This window comes from Pristis pectinata, chromosome 2, assembly GCF_009764475.1.
Source record: "Pristis pectinata isolate sPriPec2 chromosome 2, sPriPec2.1.pri, whole genome shotgun sequence".
Classification (NCBI taxonomy): domain Eukaryota; kingdom Metazoa; phylum Chordata; class Chondrichthyes; order Rhinopristiformes; family Pristidae; genus Pristis; species Pristis pectinata.
In genome coordinates, this window is record NC_067406.1 from 1,605,189 (window position 1) to 1,625,991 (window position 20,803).

Below are 20,803 nucleotides of genomic sequence, written 5' to 3' on the forward strand. Positions count from 1 at the left end.
TTTGAAGGCACCTCCTGGCCTTGAGGCTGTGGCTCTTCTTCCTGACTGTGATGGCCTCTGGTGCCTGCTCAGGTTCCTGGGGTCAGAGAACAGCGGGATTAGCAGTTGGACAGAGGGGGTGACCTACTTGGAACATTGTGCCTTGCTCAGGGAAGGACAGGAACGCTTTAGAGAGGATGGACTCGCATGCTTCCAGGACAAACTGGAAAAAAACATAGAACACTACAGCACAGTACAGGCCCTTCGGCCCACAATGTTGTGCTGACATTTTATCCTGCTCTAAGATCTATCTAACCCTTCCCTCCCACATAGCCCTCCATTTCTTTATCATTCATGTGTCTATCTAAGAGTCTCTTATGTCCCCAATGTATCTGCCCCCACAACCTCTGCCGGCAGTGTGTTCCACGCACCCACCACTCTGTTTTTTAAAAAAAACTTACCCCTGACATCCCCCTTATACCTTACTCCAATCACCTTAAAATTTTGTCCCCTCGTGTGAGCCATTTTCATCCTGGGGAAAAAGTCTCAGACTGTCCACGTCGATTTATGCCTCTTATCATCTTGTACACCTCTATCAAGTCACCTCTCATCCTCCTCTCCAAAGAGAGAAGCCCTAGCTCACTCAACCTATCCTCATAAGACAGGCTCTCCAATCCAGGCAGCATCCTGGTAAATCTCCTCTGCACCCTCTAAAGCTTCCAAATCCTTCCTATACTGAGGTGACCAGAACTGAACACAATATTCCAAAGTGTGATCTAACCAGAGTTCAATAGAGCTGCAACATTACCTCGCAGTTCTTGACTCAGTACCCTGACTAATGAAGGCCAACACACCATACACCACCTTAACAACCCCACTGACCTGCGCAGCAACCTTGAGGAGAAGCTGAGGTTTCTTTCCTTCAAGCAGAGAAGGTTGAGTGGATACACGGTGGAGATGTACCAGGCCACGAAGAACCTTAGACAGAGTAAAGGAAGGGAAATAGTTTCCTGATATCAAAGGGTCAGACCCCAGAGGGCACAGATCTGAGTTAATAAAACAGGAAATGCCAGCAGCCGTCAGCAAGTCAAAGAGATGGAGTCAGGTCATTAACCTGGCATTGGAACAGTTGGAAGGTTGTTGCCTGAAGTGTTATATCTGTTGCTCTCTGCACAGACGGTGTCTGGCCAGCTGAGTAATTCCTCATTCCCAGTATTCGAAGAAGTTTGGAGGGGGGAAAGATTCCAGCAGGTCTGCGGATTGGGGGCAACAGAGTTCAGCAAAGGAAGAAAAGTTGAGTAAGAGAAGGAAGGTGGAGTATGAGAGGAACTTGCAGAGAATATTAAAATTGACAGTAAAATCTCTAAAAGATGGGAAGAGATAAAGGTTATGAAGGTAAATTTGGGTCCCTGACAGTCAACAAGGAGCAAAGTTAAAACTCTGCAAGAAAGGGCAGAATGGTTAAATAAATACCTTGAAAACCCAAAAACTGCCAATGCTGAAAACTTGAAACAAAAACAGAAAGTGCTGAATCCCAGAGCCGGTCACTGAGTGAATGCACTCAGTCTGTTTCCTGGGGTTGGGGAATCAAGAACTAGAGGGCAGAGGTTTAAGGTGAGAGGGAAAGATTCAGAACACAGAACACAGTACAGCACAGGAACAGGCCCTTCAGCCCACCATGTTGTGCCCAACTAATTAGGATAATGATACCCAAATAAACTGATCCTTTCTGCCTACACAGTCTCCACATCCCTCCATTCTCTGCACATCCATGTGTCTTTCTAAAAGCCTCATAAATGCTTCTATCATACCTGTCTCCACCACTACCCCCGGGGAGGGGGGGGGGGAAGAACAAAAAAAACTTGCCCTGCACATCTCCTCTGAATTTACCCCCTCTCACCTTAAATGCAGGCCCTCTAGTATTGGATATTTTAACCCTGGGGAAAGATATCGGCTGTCTACTCTATCTGTGCCTCCCATTCAGCTCCTCACATACCTGTTTACCTCTGATTTCAATCTAAGCCGTCTCTGGAGTGGCACAGTGGTATTGGAACTTGAGGGGAAACTTTTTACAGAAATGCTGGCATGTATGTGGAACGAGCTGCCAGGGGAAGTGGCTGAGGCAGGTACTATAACAACTTTTAAAAACACAGTTTGACAGGTATGCGGATTAGAAAGGTTTAGAAGGTTATGGTCCAAATGCTGACAAATGGGACTGGCTTGGATGGGGCATCTTGGTCGCATGGACCAGTTGGGCCAAAGGGCCTGTTTCTGTGCTGCGTGACTGAATTGTACAGCACAGAAACGGGCACCTCAGTGGAAAGTGTGGTGTGTTCATCTACACTCATCCCCTTTTCCTGCATGAGGACTGTATCTTTCTACTCCTTGCCTGTATAAGTGTCTCCACCTCCTCTGGCAGCACATTCCAGATATCAGCCCCACTCTGTGTAAAAACTGACCCCTCGGATCCCCTTTAAAACTCCTTCCTCTCACCTTTGCCCTCTTGTTTATCATCCCCCACAATGGGAGAAAGATTCTATCTATCTATGACTCTCATCATCTTGTACACGTCCATCCAGTCACCCCTCAGCCTCCCTCGCTCTGGGACAGCCCAGCCCGTCCAATCTCTCCCCATAACTACATGCCCTCCAATCCAGGCGACATCCTAGTGAATCCCCTCCGTGCACTCGCCAGTGCAATCCCATCCTTCTTGTAGTGTGGTGACCAGAACTGTACACAATGCTCCAAGTGCATCCTAAACAGTGTTTTGTAATATTGCATCATTCTATGCCCTGACGTATGAAGGCAAGCACACCATGTTCACCACCCTAAACCCCTGTGTAGCCTCTTACAGGGAACTATGGACTTGGACCCCTTTGTCTCTCTGTTCATCAACATTCCTTAGCACCCTACCTTTTGGCGTACATGTCCTACCCCTGTCTGACCACCTCACACATCAGGATTAAACTCCAGCTGCCACTTCTCTACCCAACTCCCTGACACATCCAAGTTGTTGGTTCATTTCACAAACAGTAGGGTCCCAGAACCAATCCCTGCAGTACACCATTGGTCACAGACTTCCAATCAGAAAAACACCCCTCCACCATCACTCTCCGCCTCCTATCACCAAGCCAGCTTTGGATCCAATCAGCCAGGTCACTCTGGATCCCTGGTGTCAGTGACCAGCCCAGCCCATGGGTCCTTGTCAAATGCCTTATCAAAGTCTATGTAGACAATACCTACTGCCAATCTTCATCAGTCTCACAGCAAGCACTAGGCACCCAATCCCCTCCTCCTGAGTTTCACTGAGCAGAGTCGGAAGTTGGAGCCAGATCTGGAGCGGGATCTTTGAAAAGTGGTGAGTCTCTGTGCCTGAGCTTGAGTTTCACCTTGCAAGAGTCTAAATGAGGCACAGTTGCAAATTGTTACCTGCTGATTGGCTGATTAACAGCAGCAAATAAAGGTAAGGCAGGTAGAAGCAGAGTGGCCATTTTGGGAGCAGCTATTGTCGCAATGGGCCAATGTTAGCTTGGGGGATTGAAGCTTTGGCCCAAGAGGATTTGGTGTGAAGAGGTGAAGGTAAGTCTCTGGTAAGTTTCTTTCTTTCTTGTTTCCTTTAGTGCCAGGACAGAGTAGTGAGACTGGCTCTGGGTTCAGTGGTGTGCTCAGCTTGTGAGATGTGGGAGTTCTGAGAGACCTCCAGTCTCCCTGATAACTACATCTGCACGAGGTGCATCCAGCTGCAGCTCCTTACAGACCGTGTTAGGGAACTGGAGCTGCAGCTGGATGACCTTCGGCTCCTATGGGATAACAAGGAGTACATAGACAAGAGCTACAGGAAGGCAGTCACTCTGAGGCTGCAGGAGGCAGGTAGCTGGGTGATTGTCAGGAGAAGGACGGAGAATAGGCAGGTTGTGCAGAGTACCCCTGTGGCTGTTCCCCTCAATAACAGGTATACTGCTTTGGATACTGTTGGGGTGGGAATGACCTACCAGAGGAAAGCTGCAGTGACCAGGTCTCTGGCACCGAGCCTGGTCGTGTGGTGCAGAAGGGAAGGGGGGAGAAGAGGAGGGCAGTGGTGATAGGGGATTCCATAGTAAGGGGGGCAGGCAGGAGATTCTGTGGATGTGAAAGAGACTCCCGGATGGTATGCTGCCTCCCGGGTGCCAGGGTCAGGGACGTCTCAGATCCACAGCATTCTGAAGGGGGAGGGTGAACAGCCAGAGGTCGTGGTACATATTGGTACCAATGACATCAGTAGGAAAAGAGACGAGGTCCTGAAGAGGGAATATAGGGAGTTAGGTAGGAAGCTGAAAAGCAGGACCTCAAGGGTAGTAATCTCTGGATTGCTGCCTGTGCCACACGCCAGTGAGGGTAAGAATAGGATGATTTGGCAGATGAATGCGTGGCTGAGGAGTTGGGGCAGGGTTTCAGATTTGTGGATCATTGGGATCTCTTCTGAGGAAGGTATGACCTGTACAAAAGGGACAGGTTACACCTGAACTGGAGGGGGACCAATATTCTTACGGGCAGGTTTACTAGAGCTGTTGGGGAGGGTTTAAATTAGTTTGACAGAGGGACGGGAACCAGAGTGATAGGTCAGAGGTTGGTGCGTTTAGTGTACAAGCAGATGCAGAGTGTAGAAAGACTGTGAGGAAGGAGAGGCATGTGAAAGGGCAGTTGTTTGGGCTGAAGTGTGTCTACTTTAATGCGAGAAGTATCGGGAACAAGGCTGATGAACTTAGAGCGTGGGTAAGTACATGGAACTACAATGTGGTGGCCATTACAGAGACTTGGCTGCCACAAGGGCAGGAATGGCTGCTGGATATTCCGGGGTTTAGATGTTTCAAAAGGGACAGGGACGGAGGTAAAAGAGGTGGGGGAGTGGCTTTGCTGATCAGGGAGAGTGTCACAGCTGTAGAAAGGGAGGATGTCCTGGAGGAATTGTCCACTGAGTCAATGTAGGTGGAAGTCAGAAACAGGAAGGGAGTGATCACTCTATTGGGAGTATTCTACAGTCCCCCCAATAGCAGCAGAGACGCTGAGGAGCAGATCGGGAGGCAGATTTTGGAGAGGTGCAAAAATAACAGAGTTGTTGTCATGCGTGATTTCAACACGACTGATTTACATGTTAGGACTGCTGCGGGCCTCCACCAGAGTTTCCTCTGGCTTTGCCCTGCCCAGGCATAGTTCACCATCTTTTGGGTCCTAACACATGCGCTCCTTCCCCACCTCACCGCCGGACCGGGTGAGACGGGCCAGCGGTGTGCCTGTCGTGTGGCAGCAGCGGGGTCCCACTGCTGGTGAAAAAAATTTTCTTCTTTACACACTGGTTGTCTGTGTCTAAGTGGGGTGTTTAGGCCGAAGGATGCGAGTGATAAGGAGGTACAGGCTGGTACCACTGAGCAATGGAAAAGCACGGGGGTAAAAGTTATAGAACATGGAACGGTACAGCACAGAACAGGCCCTTCGGCCCACAATGTTGTGCCGACATAGCTATTCCCTCCTACCTACAGAATGCCCATATCCCTCTATTTTCCTCTCATTCATGTGCCCATCCAAACCCCTCTTAAAAGCCCCCAATGATGAATTTGCCTCCACCACCCTATCAGGCAACACATTCCAGGCATCCACCAGTCTCTCAGTAAAAAAACGTACCCCTCACGTCTGTTCTGAACCTACCCCCCCTCACCTTAAATGCATGCCCTCTGGTATTGGATCACTCAGTAATGGAAAAAAGATATTGCTTGTCCACCCTATCTCTGCCCCTCAATTTTATACACTTCCAACAGATCACCCCTCAGCCTCCGCCGCTCCAGAGAAAAGAGCCCAAGTGTGTCCAGCCTCTCCTGATAGCACATGCCCTCTAATCTAGGCAGCATCCTAGTAGACCTCCTCTGCACCCTCTCTAAAGCCTCGACATCCTTCTTGTAGTGAAGTGACCAGAATTGTACGCAATGCTCTAAATGTGTGGCCAGAGTTATGTTAAGTTTTTGAGGGGTATAAAAGGGGTCATCTTCGTTGTGCAAACTGGGACCTTCCCTTAGGCTGGGTTGCGACCGGTGCTGAGACACACCCAGGTTGGGTGAAAAGCTGTCGGACTCCTGAGGTTTCCTCCTGCAGTGTATAGATCTGTTCATTGATTGGTTGAGAAGTATTATTTTGCTTCCTTCTGTATTTTAATTATTCTTATTCCTTTCTGTATTTTATTTATTTTACCCTAATAAAGTAGTTTCTATAACCTTTAACACGTGTGCAGTGCCTCCTTTGTTTGCAAATACCTCTTGCTGCTGAATCAGGAAAGAACAAGGAACGAATTTCAAAATATTTTTGTTACAAAAAGGAAGGGTTGGATAGATCTTGGAGCAGGATAAAATATCGGCACAGCACTTTGGGCCAAAGGGCCTGTACTGTGCTGTGATGTCTGCAGAGTGTTGTGGACACAGCCCAGTGCATTACAGACACCAGCCTCCCCTCCTTGAACTCTCGTTGTCTTGGTGTAGCAGCCAGCATAATCAAAGACCCCACCCACCCAGGACTTTCTCTCTTCTCTTCCATCGGGTAGAAGATACATGATCCTGAGGGCACGTACCACCAGACTTAAGGACAGCTTCTACCCCACTGTGATAAGACTATTGAACGGTTCCCTTATACAATGAGATGGACTCTGACCTCACGATCTAGCTTGTTGTGACCTTGCACCTTATTGCACTGCACTTTCTCTGTAGCTGTGACACTTTACTCTGCACTGTTATTGTTTTTACCTGTACTACCTCAATGCACTCTGTACTAACTCAATGTAACTGCACTGTGTAATGAATTGACCTGTCTGATCTGTCTGATCAGTTTGTAAGACAAGCTTTTCACTGTACCTTGGTACAAGTGACAATAATAAACCAATACCAATGTTCACCCTTGCACCCTTGACCCCTCTGCAGTTACTAACGTTTACTGTGGAGGTTTTCTCGGGCTCTGTTTCAACTTGTTCCAAATCCTGGGAGATGCCCATCAGCTGACTACACAGTGGGGATGTGTCGCGTGGCCCTTGGAGTCCCGGCTGTTGGTCCCCACACGTTGACCCATGTCCAGCAGGTGCAGAATAACAGTCTTCTGTTTCAGGACAAAGGCCGAGTCCACGAGGCTCCTGATGGCAGACAGAATGTGGTCACTCAGATACCTTCACTCTCTCTCTGTCCCACCTGCTGTCTCCGAGTCACCGGGCCGAGGATTGGCCTTCCAGATTCACTGGAGATGGGAGGGTCATCCCGCTGGGTGCCAGTGAAGTCTGGGGGAGTTCCTCCTACCCCTTTGAGTTGAAGGAACTCCATCTCCACCTGGGTTCCACTGATGCGACCACCTCACCCCCCCAAACTGACCCTCAGAGCGGATGTGAAGATCCTTCAGTTCTGGTTGGAGGGGACCGGCCATTTGCCAGTATTCATTGTTCATCTAACGACATAAAACAGCGGCTCCTCGCGCGTGGGAGGGGTGCCCAGAGTCCACACCGACCTCCAACCTCCCATTTACACACCAGTCCTACCCTACCCTGTTTCATTCTCCCACATTCCCATCAACTCCCTCAGGTTCTACCCCTCACAGCACACCAGGGGCAAGTTAACCTACACCCACACATTATTGGAAATTGGAAGGAACCAGAGCACCTGGAGGAAACCCACATGGTCACAGGGAGAACATGCAAACTCCACACAGGGAGCGCCAGAGGCCAAGATTGAACGTGGGTCATTGGAGCTGAGGCAGTGGTTCTCCCTGCTGTGTCACTGAGCCGTCCTTGGGTGTACTGGGGCGTTGGGGGGGTGGGTGTCAGACACAGCGATCACTAGCCTGCAACATCTGGACGGTGGAGATGTTTGGGTAGGGACAGCGGTTTGTTATCTCCACATCTCTCTGAAATCTGTGTAGTGGTCCAGTTCGAGCCTCCCGCACGACCCCGATCATTGCTGCTCCACTGTGAACCTGACCTGTAATCAAGGTCCCTCCTGTTGTGGACATTCCTGGCACAGCTGGCAATACTGGCAGTCATCACCTACCTTAACTTTGATGTAACTGAGTGTCGGGCAAGATCACCAGTGGACAGTTACACAAACATGGGGCTGGAGTCACAAATAGGTCCAAGCAGAACAAGGACAGCAGGTTCCTTCCCCAAACTATATCGATAGACCAGTTGGGGTTTTACCACGGTAACTATACTGATAACCCCAGGATTACCAGTCTCAGCCTCTGGGTTACCGGACCAGTAACTCACCACCACACCACTGGTAATGGGCAGCAGCAGTTAATGTCTACCCAACAAAACAGCAGGAAGGCAGTGGAGCCACTGGCAGACGCAGTGCAGATCTACCTGTTCCTGCAGGGCTGGTGTGTGTGGGGGCCACAGCACCGGCACCGAGCCCTGGGCCCAGGAGTCCGTGACGTTGGCCTTGGGCTCCCTGTCTTCCTGCCACGAGTGATCGAGGGAGACGTTGCTCTCGCCAGGGTCGTGGGTCAGGAACTGCCACTCGATGATCTGCAGGATGGCGTCCTTGGCCTGAGCGATGGTGAACGGCAGCAGCTGTGGGAAGAGGTGTAATGGTCAGGTGGATTGTCACAACAGGCCCTCGGTGCTCCACGGTTGACAGTGGGACAGAAAGCTGGAGGCGCAAGAAGAAGGGACACCAACAGACTCTCTGTTGGAGATGGAGAGGGTCATCACCTGGCACTGGGGCACCATGAATGTTACTTTGGAGGAGTCAGATTGGCCATGGGTTTTTACAATGACTTTGCCTCTGTTACTGACTCTAGTGTTTGCTCAGGGTCCCAGAGTCGCTCAACATAGAAACGGGCCCTTCAGCCCATCATGTCTATGCCAACCGCTAAGGACCCATCTGTACTGATTACTTTGTTATCTGCTTCAATCCCAGAGGACATCCATTTCAGGTGAGTGGAGGAAAGTTCCGGGGAGATGTCAGAGGGTTAGGGTTAGACTTAGGAGAGCTAGAAGGGGGCATAAGAAGGCCTTGGTGAGTAGGATCAAGGAAAACCCCAAGGCATTCTACACGTATGTGAAGAACAAGAGGATGAGCAGAGTGAGGATAGGACCGATCAGGGATAAAAGTTGAAATGTGTGCCTGGAGTCGGAAGAGGTAGGGGAGGTCCTTAATGAATACTTTGCTTCAGTATTCACCACTGAGAGAGACCTTGCTGTTTGTGAGGATGGTGTACGACAGGCTGATGTGCTGGGGCATGTCGATGTGAGGAAAGTGGATGTACTGGAACTTTTTGAAAAACATTAGGATAGATAAGTCACTGGGGCCAGACGGGATATATCCAAGGTTTTACGGGAAGCAAGGGAAGACATTGCTGCGCCTTTGGCGATGATCTTTGCATCCTCACTGGCCACAGGAGTAGTGCCAGATGATTGGAGGGTGGCAAATGTTGTTCCTTTGTTCAAGAAAGGGAGTAGGGATAACCCTGGGAATTACAGACCAGTGAGTCTGTCTTCAGTGGTGGGCAAATTACTGGAGAAGATTCTTAGAGATGGGATTTATGGGCATTTAAAGAAGCATAGGCTGATTAGGGACAGTCAGCATGGCTTTGTGAGGGGCAGGTCATGCCTCACGAGCCTGATTGAATTCTTTGAGGATGTGACAAAGCACATTGATGAAGGTAGAGCAGTGGATGTGGTGTACATGGATTTCAGTAAGCCGTTTGATGAGGCTCCTCATGGAAGACTCATTCAGAAAGTCAGGAGGCATGGGATCCAGGGAAACTTGGCTGTGTGGATTCAGAATTGGCTCGCCCATAGAAGACAGAGTGTGGTGGTAGATGGAGCATATACTGCCTGGAGGTCGGTGACCAGTGGTGTTCTGCAGGGATCTGTTCTGGGACCCCTGCACTTTGTGATTTCTTTATAAATGACTTGGATGAGGATGTGGAAGGGTGGGTTAGTAAGTTTGCTGATGATACAAAGGATGGTGGTGTTGTGGATAGTGTAGAAGGTTGCCGTAGATTACAGCAGGATATTGATAGGATGCAGAACTGGGCTGAGAAGTGGCAGCTGGAGTTCAATCTGGAAAAGTGTGAAATGATACACTTTGGAAAATCAAATTTGAAGGCAGAATACAAGGTTTAATGGCAGGACTTTTAGCAGTGTGGAGGAACAGAGGGATCTTGGGGTCTACGTCCATAGATCCATTAAGGTTGCCACACAGGTCCATAGAACTATAGAACAGTACAGCACAATACAGGCCCTTTGGCCCACAATGTTGTTCCGGCCTTTAAACCTCACCTAAGACTATCTAACCTCTACCTCCCCCATATCCCTCTATTTTAAATTCCTCCATATGCTTATCTAGCAATCTCTTTGACCAATGTATCAGCCTCCACCACCACCCCAGGCAGCGCATTCCATGCCCCAATCACTCTCTGGGTAAAAAGCCTTCCTCTTATATCTCCCTTGAACTTCCCACCCATTACTTTAAAGCCATGCCCTCTTGTATTGAGCATTGGTGCCCTGGGAAAGAGGCGCTGGCTGCCCACTGTATCTATTCCTCTTAATATTTTGTACACCCCTATCATGTCTCCTCTCATCCTCCTTCTCTCCAAAGAGTAAAGCCCTAGCTCCTTTAGTCTCTCCTCATAATCCATACTCTCCAAACCAGGCAGCATCCTGGTAAATCTCCTCTGCACCCTTTCCAATGCTTCCACATCCTTCTTATAATGAGGTGACCAGAACTGAACACAGTACTCTAAGTGTGGTCTAGCCAGTTTTGTAGAGGGTGGGTCTTTAACTCAATCCCACGATTTATGAAAGTTAACATCCTATAAGCTTTCTTAACTACCCTATCCACCTGTGAGGCAACTTTCAGGATCTGTGGATATGAACCCCCAGATCCCTCTGCTCCTTCACGCTGCCCAGATACTACCATTAACTTTGTACTCTGCCTTGGAGTTTGTCCTTCCAAAGTGTACCACCTCACACTTCTCTGGATTGATCTCCCTCTGCCGCTTGTCAGCCCAGCTCTGCATCCTATCAATATCCCTCTGAAAGCTTTGACAGCCCTCCACACTATCCACAACACCACCAACCTTTGTGTTGTCTGCAAACTTGCCAATCCACCCTTCCACCCCCTCACGTGTGACACTGCTAGTCACAGCCCTCCAATCTGAATGCACTCCCTCCACCACAACCCTCTGCTTTCTACAGTTAAGCCAATTCTGAATCCACACAGCCAAGCTTCTCTGTTTCCCATGCCCTCTGACCTTCTGAAGAAGCCTACCATGTGGAACCTTGTCAAATGCCTTACTAAAATCCATGTAGACCACATCTACTGCACTATCCTCGTCAATCTGCCTGGTCACCTCCTCAAAGAACACTATCAGGCTTGTGAGACATGATCTGCCCATGCTGGCTGGTCCTGATCAGACCATGATTCTCTAAATGCTCATAGATCCTAGCTCTAAGAATCCTTTCCAACAGCTTACCCACCACAGATGTAAGGCTCATTGCTCTGTAATTCCGTGGACTATCCCTACTACATTTTCTGAATAAGGGGACAACATTTGCCACCCTCCAATCCTCCGGTAGCATTCCTATGGACAACAAGGACTCAAAGATCCTAGCCAATGGTTCAGCAATCTCCTCCCTCACCTCTCGGAGCAGCCTGGGGAATATTCCGTCAGGCTCCGGGGACTTATCTAATATTTTCTAACAGCCCCAACACATCCTCTCTCTTGATATCTACACACTCTAGAACATTACCCTTACCAACACTGTCCTCAGCATCATCAAGACCCCTCTCCTTGGTGAATACTGAAGAGAAGTATTCATTGAGAACCTCACCCACTCCCACAGCTTCCAGGCACATCTTCCCACCTTTGTCTTTAATTGGTCCTACCTTTACTCTCGTCATCCTTCTGAAGTGAAAAAAAGGCTTGGGGTTTTTCCTTAACCCTACTCGCCAAGGCCTTTTCATGTCCCCTTCTTGCTGTCCTCAGCAACTTAAGTTCCTTCCTTGATACCCTATATTCCTGATGAGCCCTATCTGATCCTTGCTGCCTACACCTTATGTATGCAGCCTTCTTCCTCCTAACTAGTTGTTCCACCTCTCTTGTCACCCATGGTTCCTTCACCCTGCCATTCCTTCTCTGCCTCACTGGGACAAATTTATCCCTAACATCCTGCAAGAGATCCCTGAACAACGACCACATCTCCATCGTATATTTCCCTTCAAGAATGTCATCCCAATTTACACTTGCAAGTTCGAGCGTTATAGCCTCATAATTTGCCCTTCCCCAATTAAATAGGTCGATAGGGTTGTTAAGAAGGCGTATGGTGTGTTGGCCTTCATTAGTTGGGGGATTGAGTTCAAGAGCCACAAGGTAATGTTGCAGCTCTATAGAACTCAGGAGTGTTGTGTTCAGTTCTGGTCGCCTCATTATAGGAAGGATGTGGAAGCTTTAGAGACGGTGCAGAGGAGATTTACCAGGATGCTGCCTGGATTGGAGAGCATGTCTAATGAGGATAGGTTGAGTGAGGTGGGGCTTTTCTCTTTGGAGAGAAGGAGGATGAGAGGTGACTTGATAGAGGTGTACAAGATGATAAGAGGCACATATCGAGTGGACAGTCAGATACTTTTTCCCAGGGCGAAAATGGCTCATGCGAGGAGGCATAATTTTAAGGTGATTGCAGGAAGGCATTGGGGGGGTGTCAGGGGTAAGTTTCTTTACACAGAGAGTGGTGGGTGCGTGGAACGCACTGCCGGCAGAGGTTGTGGGGGCAGATACATTAGGGACATTTAGGAGACTCAGATAGACACATGAATGATAGAAAAATGGGAGGCTATGTGGGAGGTGTAAGGAAAGAGTTAAATTAGCCAAAAGTCATTTCTGAATCCTCCTTACGTGCAGTATTGACACCACATGGTGTCAGCTCAGAACGTGGGAATGTTTCGAGAGCTTCCGGGAGTACAGATGCACATCCTTGAGATTAGATGCTGGTGAAGAAAGTTTTCTTCTTTACACACCTGTTGTCCATGTCTAAGTCGGGTGTTTAGGCCAAAGGATGCGAGTGATAAGAAGGTACAGGCTGGTACCACTGAGCAATGGAAAAGCACGGGATTAAAGTTGTTATAGAACATAGTTGTGGCGGCCCACCATCCGAGCAGGCAAACCGGCTCAATGGTCGGGGCGTGCATTGTCGGAGCGGTAAGGCTTAAGATGGTGCTGGGCCTTCGTCTTCCCCGAGCAACGGGGGAGAACCCACGCTGCAAAAAGACTCTAATGACGCAGCACGCACGTCACTTCCGCTCTCAGTGGGCGGGAACCATTTCACTTAAAAGGCCCGCGCATGGTGGGAAATAAATCAGTTGTGTTCTACAACTCACAGACCCGTGTCTTGATTTTCGCATCACGGTAGCAGCCGCTACATTGGAGACCCCAACGGTCCAAACGGATTTTGGACCCTCACGATGACCGACAACGCAGCAGCCAGCACAGTGGCAGTCAAGCTGCCCGCCTTTTGGACGCTTCGGCCCCGCGTGTGGTTCGACCAGGCCGAAGCCCAATTCCAACTTTGCCAGAACACCTCCGACTCCACACGGTACTACCGCGTGGTCAGCTCCCTGGACCAGGAGACAGCTGCCCAGGTCGGAGACTTCATCCAGTCTCCTCCGGAGGAAGGCAAGTACCCGGCTTTCAAGGACCTTCTCATTTGGACATTTGGCTTCTCCCATCGTGAGCGCGCCGCCCGCCTGCTTCATCTCGACAGCCTGGGGGACAGATCCCCATCGGCCCTGATGAACGAGATGCTGGTCTTGGTTGAGGGGCACAAGCCCTGCCTGATGTTCAAGCAGGCCTTCATCGAACAGCTGCCCCATGACATTCACCTGCTGTTGGCTGACGCTGACTTCAGCAACCCACGTGAGGTAGCCGCCCGGGCAGATGTCCTGTGGAAGGCCAAACGCGAGAGCAGTTCGTCCGTCGGCCAAATCGCCAGACCGCATGCCCAACACCTACCTAAACCAGCAGCCGAGCGACCACACCCCAGAAACACAGACGACGACACTGACGACCAGCTGTGTTTCTACCATCAGAGGTGGGGCGCAGAGGCCCATCGATGCCACCCACCCTGAAAGTTTCAGGGAAATGCCAGGGCCAACCACTGGCTGGCCACCAACACAGCCTCCTATGCTTTTGGGACAAGCAGTCCGGGCGTCGTTTCCTCGTCGATACTGGAGCAGTATCTACCCCCAACCGGCCACGACACTCGTAGTAGGTAACAGGGACCCGCCCTCAAGGCCACAAACGGCACAACAATATGGACTTTCGGTACCCGTACAGTCCAATTACAATTCAATGACAGCCGTTTTACCTGGAACTTTACCCCTGCCACCATCACCCGGCCACTCCTGGAAGCCGACTTCCTCCAGGCCCAAAGCCTGTTAGTCAACCTACAAGGGAAACGGCTAGTGCACTCCAGAACCTTCCAAACTTACTCTCTGGGAGAAGCCAGCCTACCAGCCCCACGCCTGGACTCCGTTTCCCTGTCTGGCAACGAGTTCACCAAGCTCCTTGCTGAGTTCCCATTGGTTCTGGCACCTCAGTTCAAGAATTCGATGCCAAAACACGGGGTGCGGCATCACATTACTACAACAGGGCCACCCCTTCACGCCCGAGCACGACGACTACTCCAGACAAGCTCCGCCTGGCGAAGGAGTTTCGCCGCATGGAGGAGCTGGGGATCATTCGCAGGTCAGACAGCCCCTGGGCCTCCCCCCTGCATGTGGTCCCCAAAGCCACTGGCGGGTGGAGGCCCTGCGGTGATTACCGCAGGCTGAACGACACCTCCACCCCAGACCGCTATCCCATCCCTCATATCCAGGACTTACGGCAAACCTACACGGGACCCACATCTTCTCCAAGGTGGACCTCGTCCAGGGGGTACCACCAAATCCCCGTCCACCCTGACGACATCCCCAAAACTGCGCTCATCACTCCGTTCAGCCTCTTCGAATTCCTTCGAATGCCGTTCGGCCTTAAGAACGCCGCGCAGACCTTCCAGCGGCTGATGGACGGGGTAGGCCACAACCTGGACTTCGTGTTCATTTACTTAGATGGCATTCTCATTGCCAGCCGTAACCGCCAATAACACCTTTCCCACCTCCGCCAGCTGTACTCCTGCCTCAGTGATTTCAGCCTCACTATCAACCCGGCCAAGTGCCAATTCGGGCTCGACTCTATTGATTTTCTCGGCCACAGAATCACCAACGAGGGAGCAACACACCCACCTGCCAAGGTAGATGCAATCCGCCATTTTGCCCATCCCGACACGGTCAAAGGCCTGCAGGAGTTCATGGGATGGTCAACTTTTACCATCGTTTCATCCCTGCAGCAGCCCGTGTCATGCGCCCTTTGTTCTCGCTGATGTCTGGCAAGGGCAAGGACATCGCCTGGGATGACGAGGCCGCAGCTGCCTTCGTTAAGGCCAACGAAGCCCTAGCAGATGCTGCGATGCTGGTCCACCCCAGGACAGACGTCCCAACCGCCCTCACGGTGGACGCATCCAACACCGCGGTCAGTGGAGTATTGGAACAACTAATCGAAGGCCGTTGGCAGCCCTTGGCGTTTTTCAGCAGGCACCTTAGGCCACCTGAACTTAAATACAGCGCTTTTGATCAGGAGCTACTAGCGCTGTACCTGGCGATCCGGCATTTCCGGTACTTTTTAGAAGGCAGGCCTTTCACCACTTTCACTGACCACAAGCCATTGTCTTTCGCCTTCTCTAAGGTCTCCAATCCCTGGTCAGCCCGCCAGCAGCGACATTTGTCCTACATTTCCGAGTTCACAACGGATATCCAACATGTTTCCGGAAAGGACAATGTCGTTGCTGACACGGTCTCCAGACAGACCATCCACAGCCTGTCTCTGGGTGTAGACCACGCGGCCCTGGCTGACACACAGCAAGCTGACGACGAACTGCCCAGCTACAGAACCACAGTCTCAGGCCTGCAGCTCCAAGATTTTGTAGTTGGCCCAGGTCAGCAGACCCTCCTGTGCGACGTCACAACTGGTCAGCCCCGCCCTATAGTTCCTGCAGCCTGGCGCACCCGTCCATCAGATCGACAGTCCGACTAGTCGCCAGCAAGTTCATCTGGCACGGCCTGCGCAAACAGGTCAGTGAGTGGGCCAAGACTTGTCCGCACTGCCAGACATCAAAAATCCAACGACACACCAAGGTCCTGCCACAGCAGTTCGAGCCTACCCAGAGAAGGTTCGACCACATTCACGTCAACCTCATTGGTCCCCTGCCTGTTTCAAGAGGAGCGCGGTACCTCCTTACCATCGTGGACAGGTTCACGAGGTGGCCAGAGGCAACCCCTCTCTCAGACATCACGACCGATTCCTGCGCCCGGGCGCTGCTCACAACTTGGGTCTCGCACTTTGGTGTTCTGGCCCACATCACTTCAGACAGAGGCACCCAGTTTACCTCCAGCCTATGGTCGGAACGCAGCTGCACACTACCACGGCCTACCGCCCTCAGTCAAACGGGTTGGTAGAATGTTTCCACCACCATCTGAAATCAGCCCTGATGGTCGGCCTGAAGGGTCCTAACTGGGTCGACGAACTTCCTTGGGTCCTGCTCGGCATATGCACTGCCCCCAAGGAGGATCTCCACACTTCATCAGCCAAACTCGTGTACAGTGCACCCCTGGTCGTCCCAGGGGAGTTCATACCCGCCCTTAGGGGGCAAGAGGAGCAACCCGCGGCAGTCCTGGGAAGACTGTGCGAGAGGCTCGGCAGCTTGGCACTGATCCCCACCGCGACATGGTCAATCCCCACCCTGTGAGCCCAAGGAACTACGAGACTGTAAGTTTGTTTTCGTTTGCAGGGACACACCCCGGGCACCATTGCAACGGCCGTACGAGGGGCCGTTCCGGGTCGTCAGACACAATGGGTCCACCTTTATTTTGGACACTGGGGGCAAGGAAGAAGCCTTCACGTCGGACTCCCTCAAACCAGCCCACTTAGACCTACAACAGCTGGTCGAGGTCCCAACACCGCGACACAGAGGCCGACCACCTAAGCAATGGCTAGCACAGCCTGCAAACTTTGGGAACCATATCGCTGGTTCTGGGGGCGGTGGTTGTGTCGCGACTCACCATTCGAGCAGGCAAACCGGCTCGACGGTCGGGGCATGCATCGTCAGAGCAGTAAGGGCCAAGATGGCGCTGGGCCTTCATCTTCCCCGAGCGACGGGGGAGAACCCGCGCTGCAAAAAGACTCTAATGATGTAGCGCGCACGTCACTTCCGCTCTCGGAAGGTGGGAACTGTTTCACTTAAAAGGCCCGCACACGGCGGGAAATAAATCAGTTGTGTTCTACAACTCGCAGACTCGTGTCTTTATTTTCGCATCACGGTAGCAGCCGCTACAATAGAACAGTACAGCACAGAACAGGCCCTTCAGCCCACAATGTTGTGCTGACATAGCTATTCCCTCCTTCCTACAGAATGCCCATATCCCTCTATTTTCCTCTTATTCATGTGCCCATCCAAGCCCCTCTTAAAAGTCCCCAATGAATTTGCCTCCACCACCCTATCAGGCAACGCATTCCAGGCATCCACCACTCTCTCAGTAAAAAACGTACCCTTCACATCTGTTCTGAACCTACCCCCTCTCAAATGCATGCCCTCTGGTATTGGATCGCTCAATAATGGGAAAAAGATATTGCTTGTCCATCCTATCAATGCCCCTCATAATTTTATACACTTCCAACAGATCACCCCTCAGCCTCCGCCGCTCCAGAGAAAAGAGCCCAAGTTTGTCCAGCCTCTGCTGACAGCACATGCCCTCTAATCCAGGCAGCATCCTAGTAAACCTCCTCTGCACCCTCTCTAAAGCCTCGACATCCTTCCTGTAGTGAGGTGACCAGAATTGCACGCAATGCTCTAACCAGAGTTCTCTTGAGATAAGATAAGATGTATCATAACTTCTTGATATCTTGTGTATCCAGAGAGTTGGCTCTCACACTAACCCTGAGTGTCTGGAGTTTTTATCTTCAGAAGCTTTGAGACTATCCATGTGAATTACTTTGGCCCAATGCCGTGGTCCTACTGTAAGTATGTAACTCGATGGAACCATTTGTCTGCACCTAAACAGTGTCATTGTAGCAATGACATTGTACCCAATCACCTGCTGTTATCTTTGTTGTTGACAGTATAAAAACTTGATATACTTTGAGTTCAGAGGGTCTCCAGAATGCCTGCCTGTCATGTTGAATAAAGACCTTTTATATCCACAGCTGGTCTTTGTGTGGCTCATTCACAGACACAACATTTATCCACATTTGGTCCATAGCTTTCTCTGCCTTGGTGATTCGTGCATTCCTCTACCCATATCTGCAACTGGTCCGTATCTTGCTGTATCCTTTCACAATCTTCCTCACTGTGCACAACTACTACAATTGCTGTGTTGTCTGCAAACTTAATGATCAGCCAATCAACATTTTTGTCCAAGTAGTTTATGTACATCACAAACAACAGAGGCCCCAGCACCGATCCCTGCAGAACACCACCGGTCACAGACCTCCAGTCAGAACAGCGCCCCTCCACCACTCCCCTCTCTCCTCTATGGGCAAGCCAATTCTGAATCCAAACTACCAATCATCATGGATTCCATGCATCTTAATCTTCTGGATCAGTCTAGCACGAGGGACCTTGTTGAAACTACTAAAGTCCATGTAACAATGTCCACTGCCATTCCCTCATCAATCATCCTCGTCACCTCCTCAAAACACCTAACCCGACACGACCTGCCCCGCACAAGGCCATGCTGACTGTCCCTAATAAGCCCATGCTTTTCCAAATGTGAGTAACTCCTGTCCGAGGAATCCTCTCCAATTCCGGGGGATCTCCTCTGCACCCTCTACAATGCAATCCTGTTCTTCCTATAGTGTGTTGACACAATACTCCAAGTGTGGCCTGACCGTTGGTTCCTGTTCTCGATAACCCATTCTGGGCTTATCTAATGAACTCCGAGCCACAGAAGGATTGAACTGATGATTCCGGGCCTCTGTGCTACCGACCAAAGAACAGACCCTCATTATTACTGAGCAGGGAGTCATGGACGGACCCAGTCACCGTGTCACAGAAACAGGCCCTGCAGCCCAACTCATCTCTGCCAAACAAGGTGCGTTCCTGAAATTGTCTCATTTGCCTGCAGTTGGCCCGTATCCCTCCAAACCTTTCCTATCCATGTACCTGTCCAAATGTCTCTTACACATTGTAAATGCCCCCGCCTCTACCACCTCCTCTGGCAGCTCCTCCCACATACCCACCACCCTCTGAGTGGAAAAACTTGCCCCTCAGGTCCCCTTTAAACCTTTCCCCTCCCACCTCCAACCTCTGCCCTCTAGTTTTGGACGGCCCTACTTGGGAAAGATTGTGACTCTCCCCCCAGTCTGTGACCTGCCCAGCCCAGCTTTACCTGATTCTCAATGTAAATGCTGTAGCACTGATCCAGGGCTTGGCTCACGATGTCCTCGATGATGTCCATGACATTGTTCTCGCCGTCCTCTGCCGCCACCATGGTTTGCCAGTCAGTCTCTGTAAAGCGACCGGGTATGATCTCCACCAGGGCAACCTGAGGGGTGGTGGCAGGAACTGCCATGGCCCGGCTCTTCTCCGATCGGGACTTTGGTACTGCCGATCGCGACATGATTCCCTGGTGTCAAAGCAAGGCAGAGATCAGATTCACCAACGGTGCATCATCTGAAGGGGCTGCTGACTCAGGCTCCCAGTCACAGGAGCCCCTCAGGTGGGAGTGATGGGGAGACAGGGATTGTCCCGTTCTTCAGGGCTTGGAAGTCACTTGCCAGGCCAGCATTTAACTGCCCCTCGCTAGCTGCCCCTGAGAAGGTGGTGGTGAGCTGCCTTCTTGAACCACTGCAATCCACTGGTTGGGGACACTGAGGGAGGGATGGACAGAAACCCAGGGAACCCCCTCACCCCAGCAGGAGATACCCAGGGAACCCCCTCACTCAGGGGGCAGAGACGCAGGGGACCCCCTCACCCCGGGGGGATGGACCCAGGAAACCCCCTCACCCCGGGGTTGAGGGGACCAGGGAAACCCCTCCTCCTGGGTGGGGGGAGACCCAGAGAAAACCGTCACCCCGGGGGGAGACCCAGGGAATCCCCTCACCCCGGGGGGACGGACCCAGGGAACCCCCTCACCCCAGGGCGGTGTGACCTAGGGAACCCCCTCACCCGGGGGGGGGGGACGGACCCAGGGAACCTCACCCCGGGGGGAGACCCAGGGAAACCCCTCACCCTGGGGGGCGGACACAGGGAACCCCCTCACCCCGGGGGGACGGACACAGGGAATCCCCTCACCCCGGGGGGGGGGGACACAGGGAAACCCCTCACCCCGGGGGGGGGACACAGGGAATCCCCTCACCCCAGGGGGGGGGACACAGAGAACCCCCTCACCCCGGGGGGGGACACAGGGAACCCCCTCACCCCGGGGGGACGGACACAGGGAATCCCCTCACCCCGGGGGGGGACACAGAGAACCCCCTCACCCCGGGGGGGGGGACACAGGGAAACCCCTCACCCCGGGGGGGGGGGGGACACAGGGAACCCCCTCACCCCGGGGGGGGGACACAGGGAACCCCCTCACCCCGGGGGGACGGACACAGGGAACCCCCTCACCCCGGGGGGGGGGGGGACACAGGGAAACCCCTCACCCCTCGGGCTGTCTCACCCGCTGCTCGGCTGCGGGCCGCGTCCTCCCGCCGTCTCCCGGCAACAGGCTCCGCCCTCTTCCCGGTG

At 51.8% G+C, this 20,803-nt stretch overlaps 2 protein-coding genes across 6 annotated transcripts in view; one reads left to right on the forward strand and one right to left on the reverse strand.

Moving 5' to 3' along the window:
* LOC127567459 (uncharacterized) overlaps positions 1–20,803 on the forward strand; it is a 453,787-nt gene that overhangs the window by 355,796 nt on the left and 77,188 nt on the right. The window lies entirely within an intron of this gene.
* On the reverse strand, positions 5–20,782 carry LOC127579838 (uncharacterized protein C2orf81; the record flags this gene model as incomplete). The annotated part of the gene is made up of 6 exons (XM_052032822.1): positions 20,736–20,782; positions 19,461–19,697; positions 8,339–8,548; positions 6,926–7,123; positions 862–957; positions 5–76 (listed from the first exon to the last, which is right to left on the reverse strand). Coding segments are annotated over exons 2-6 (807 nt in total), but the record flags the coding sequence as incomplete, so codon positions are not given.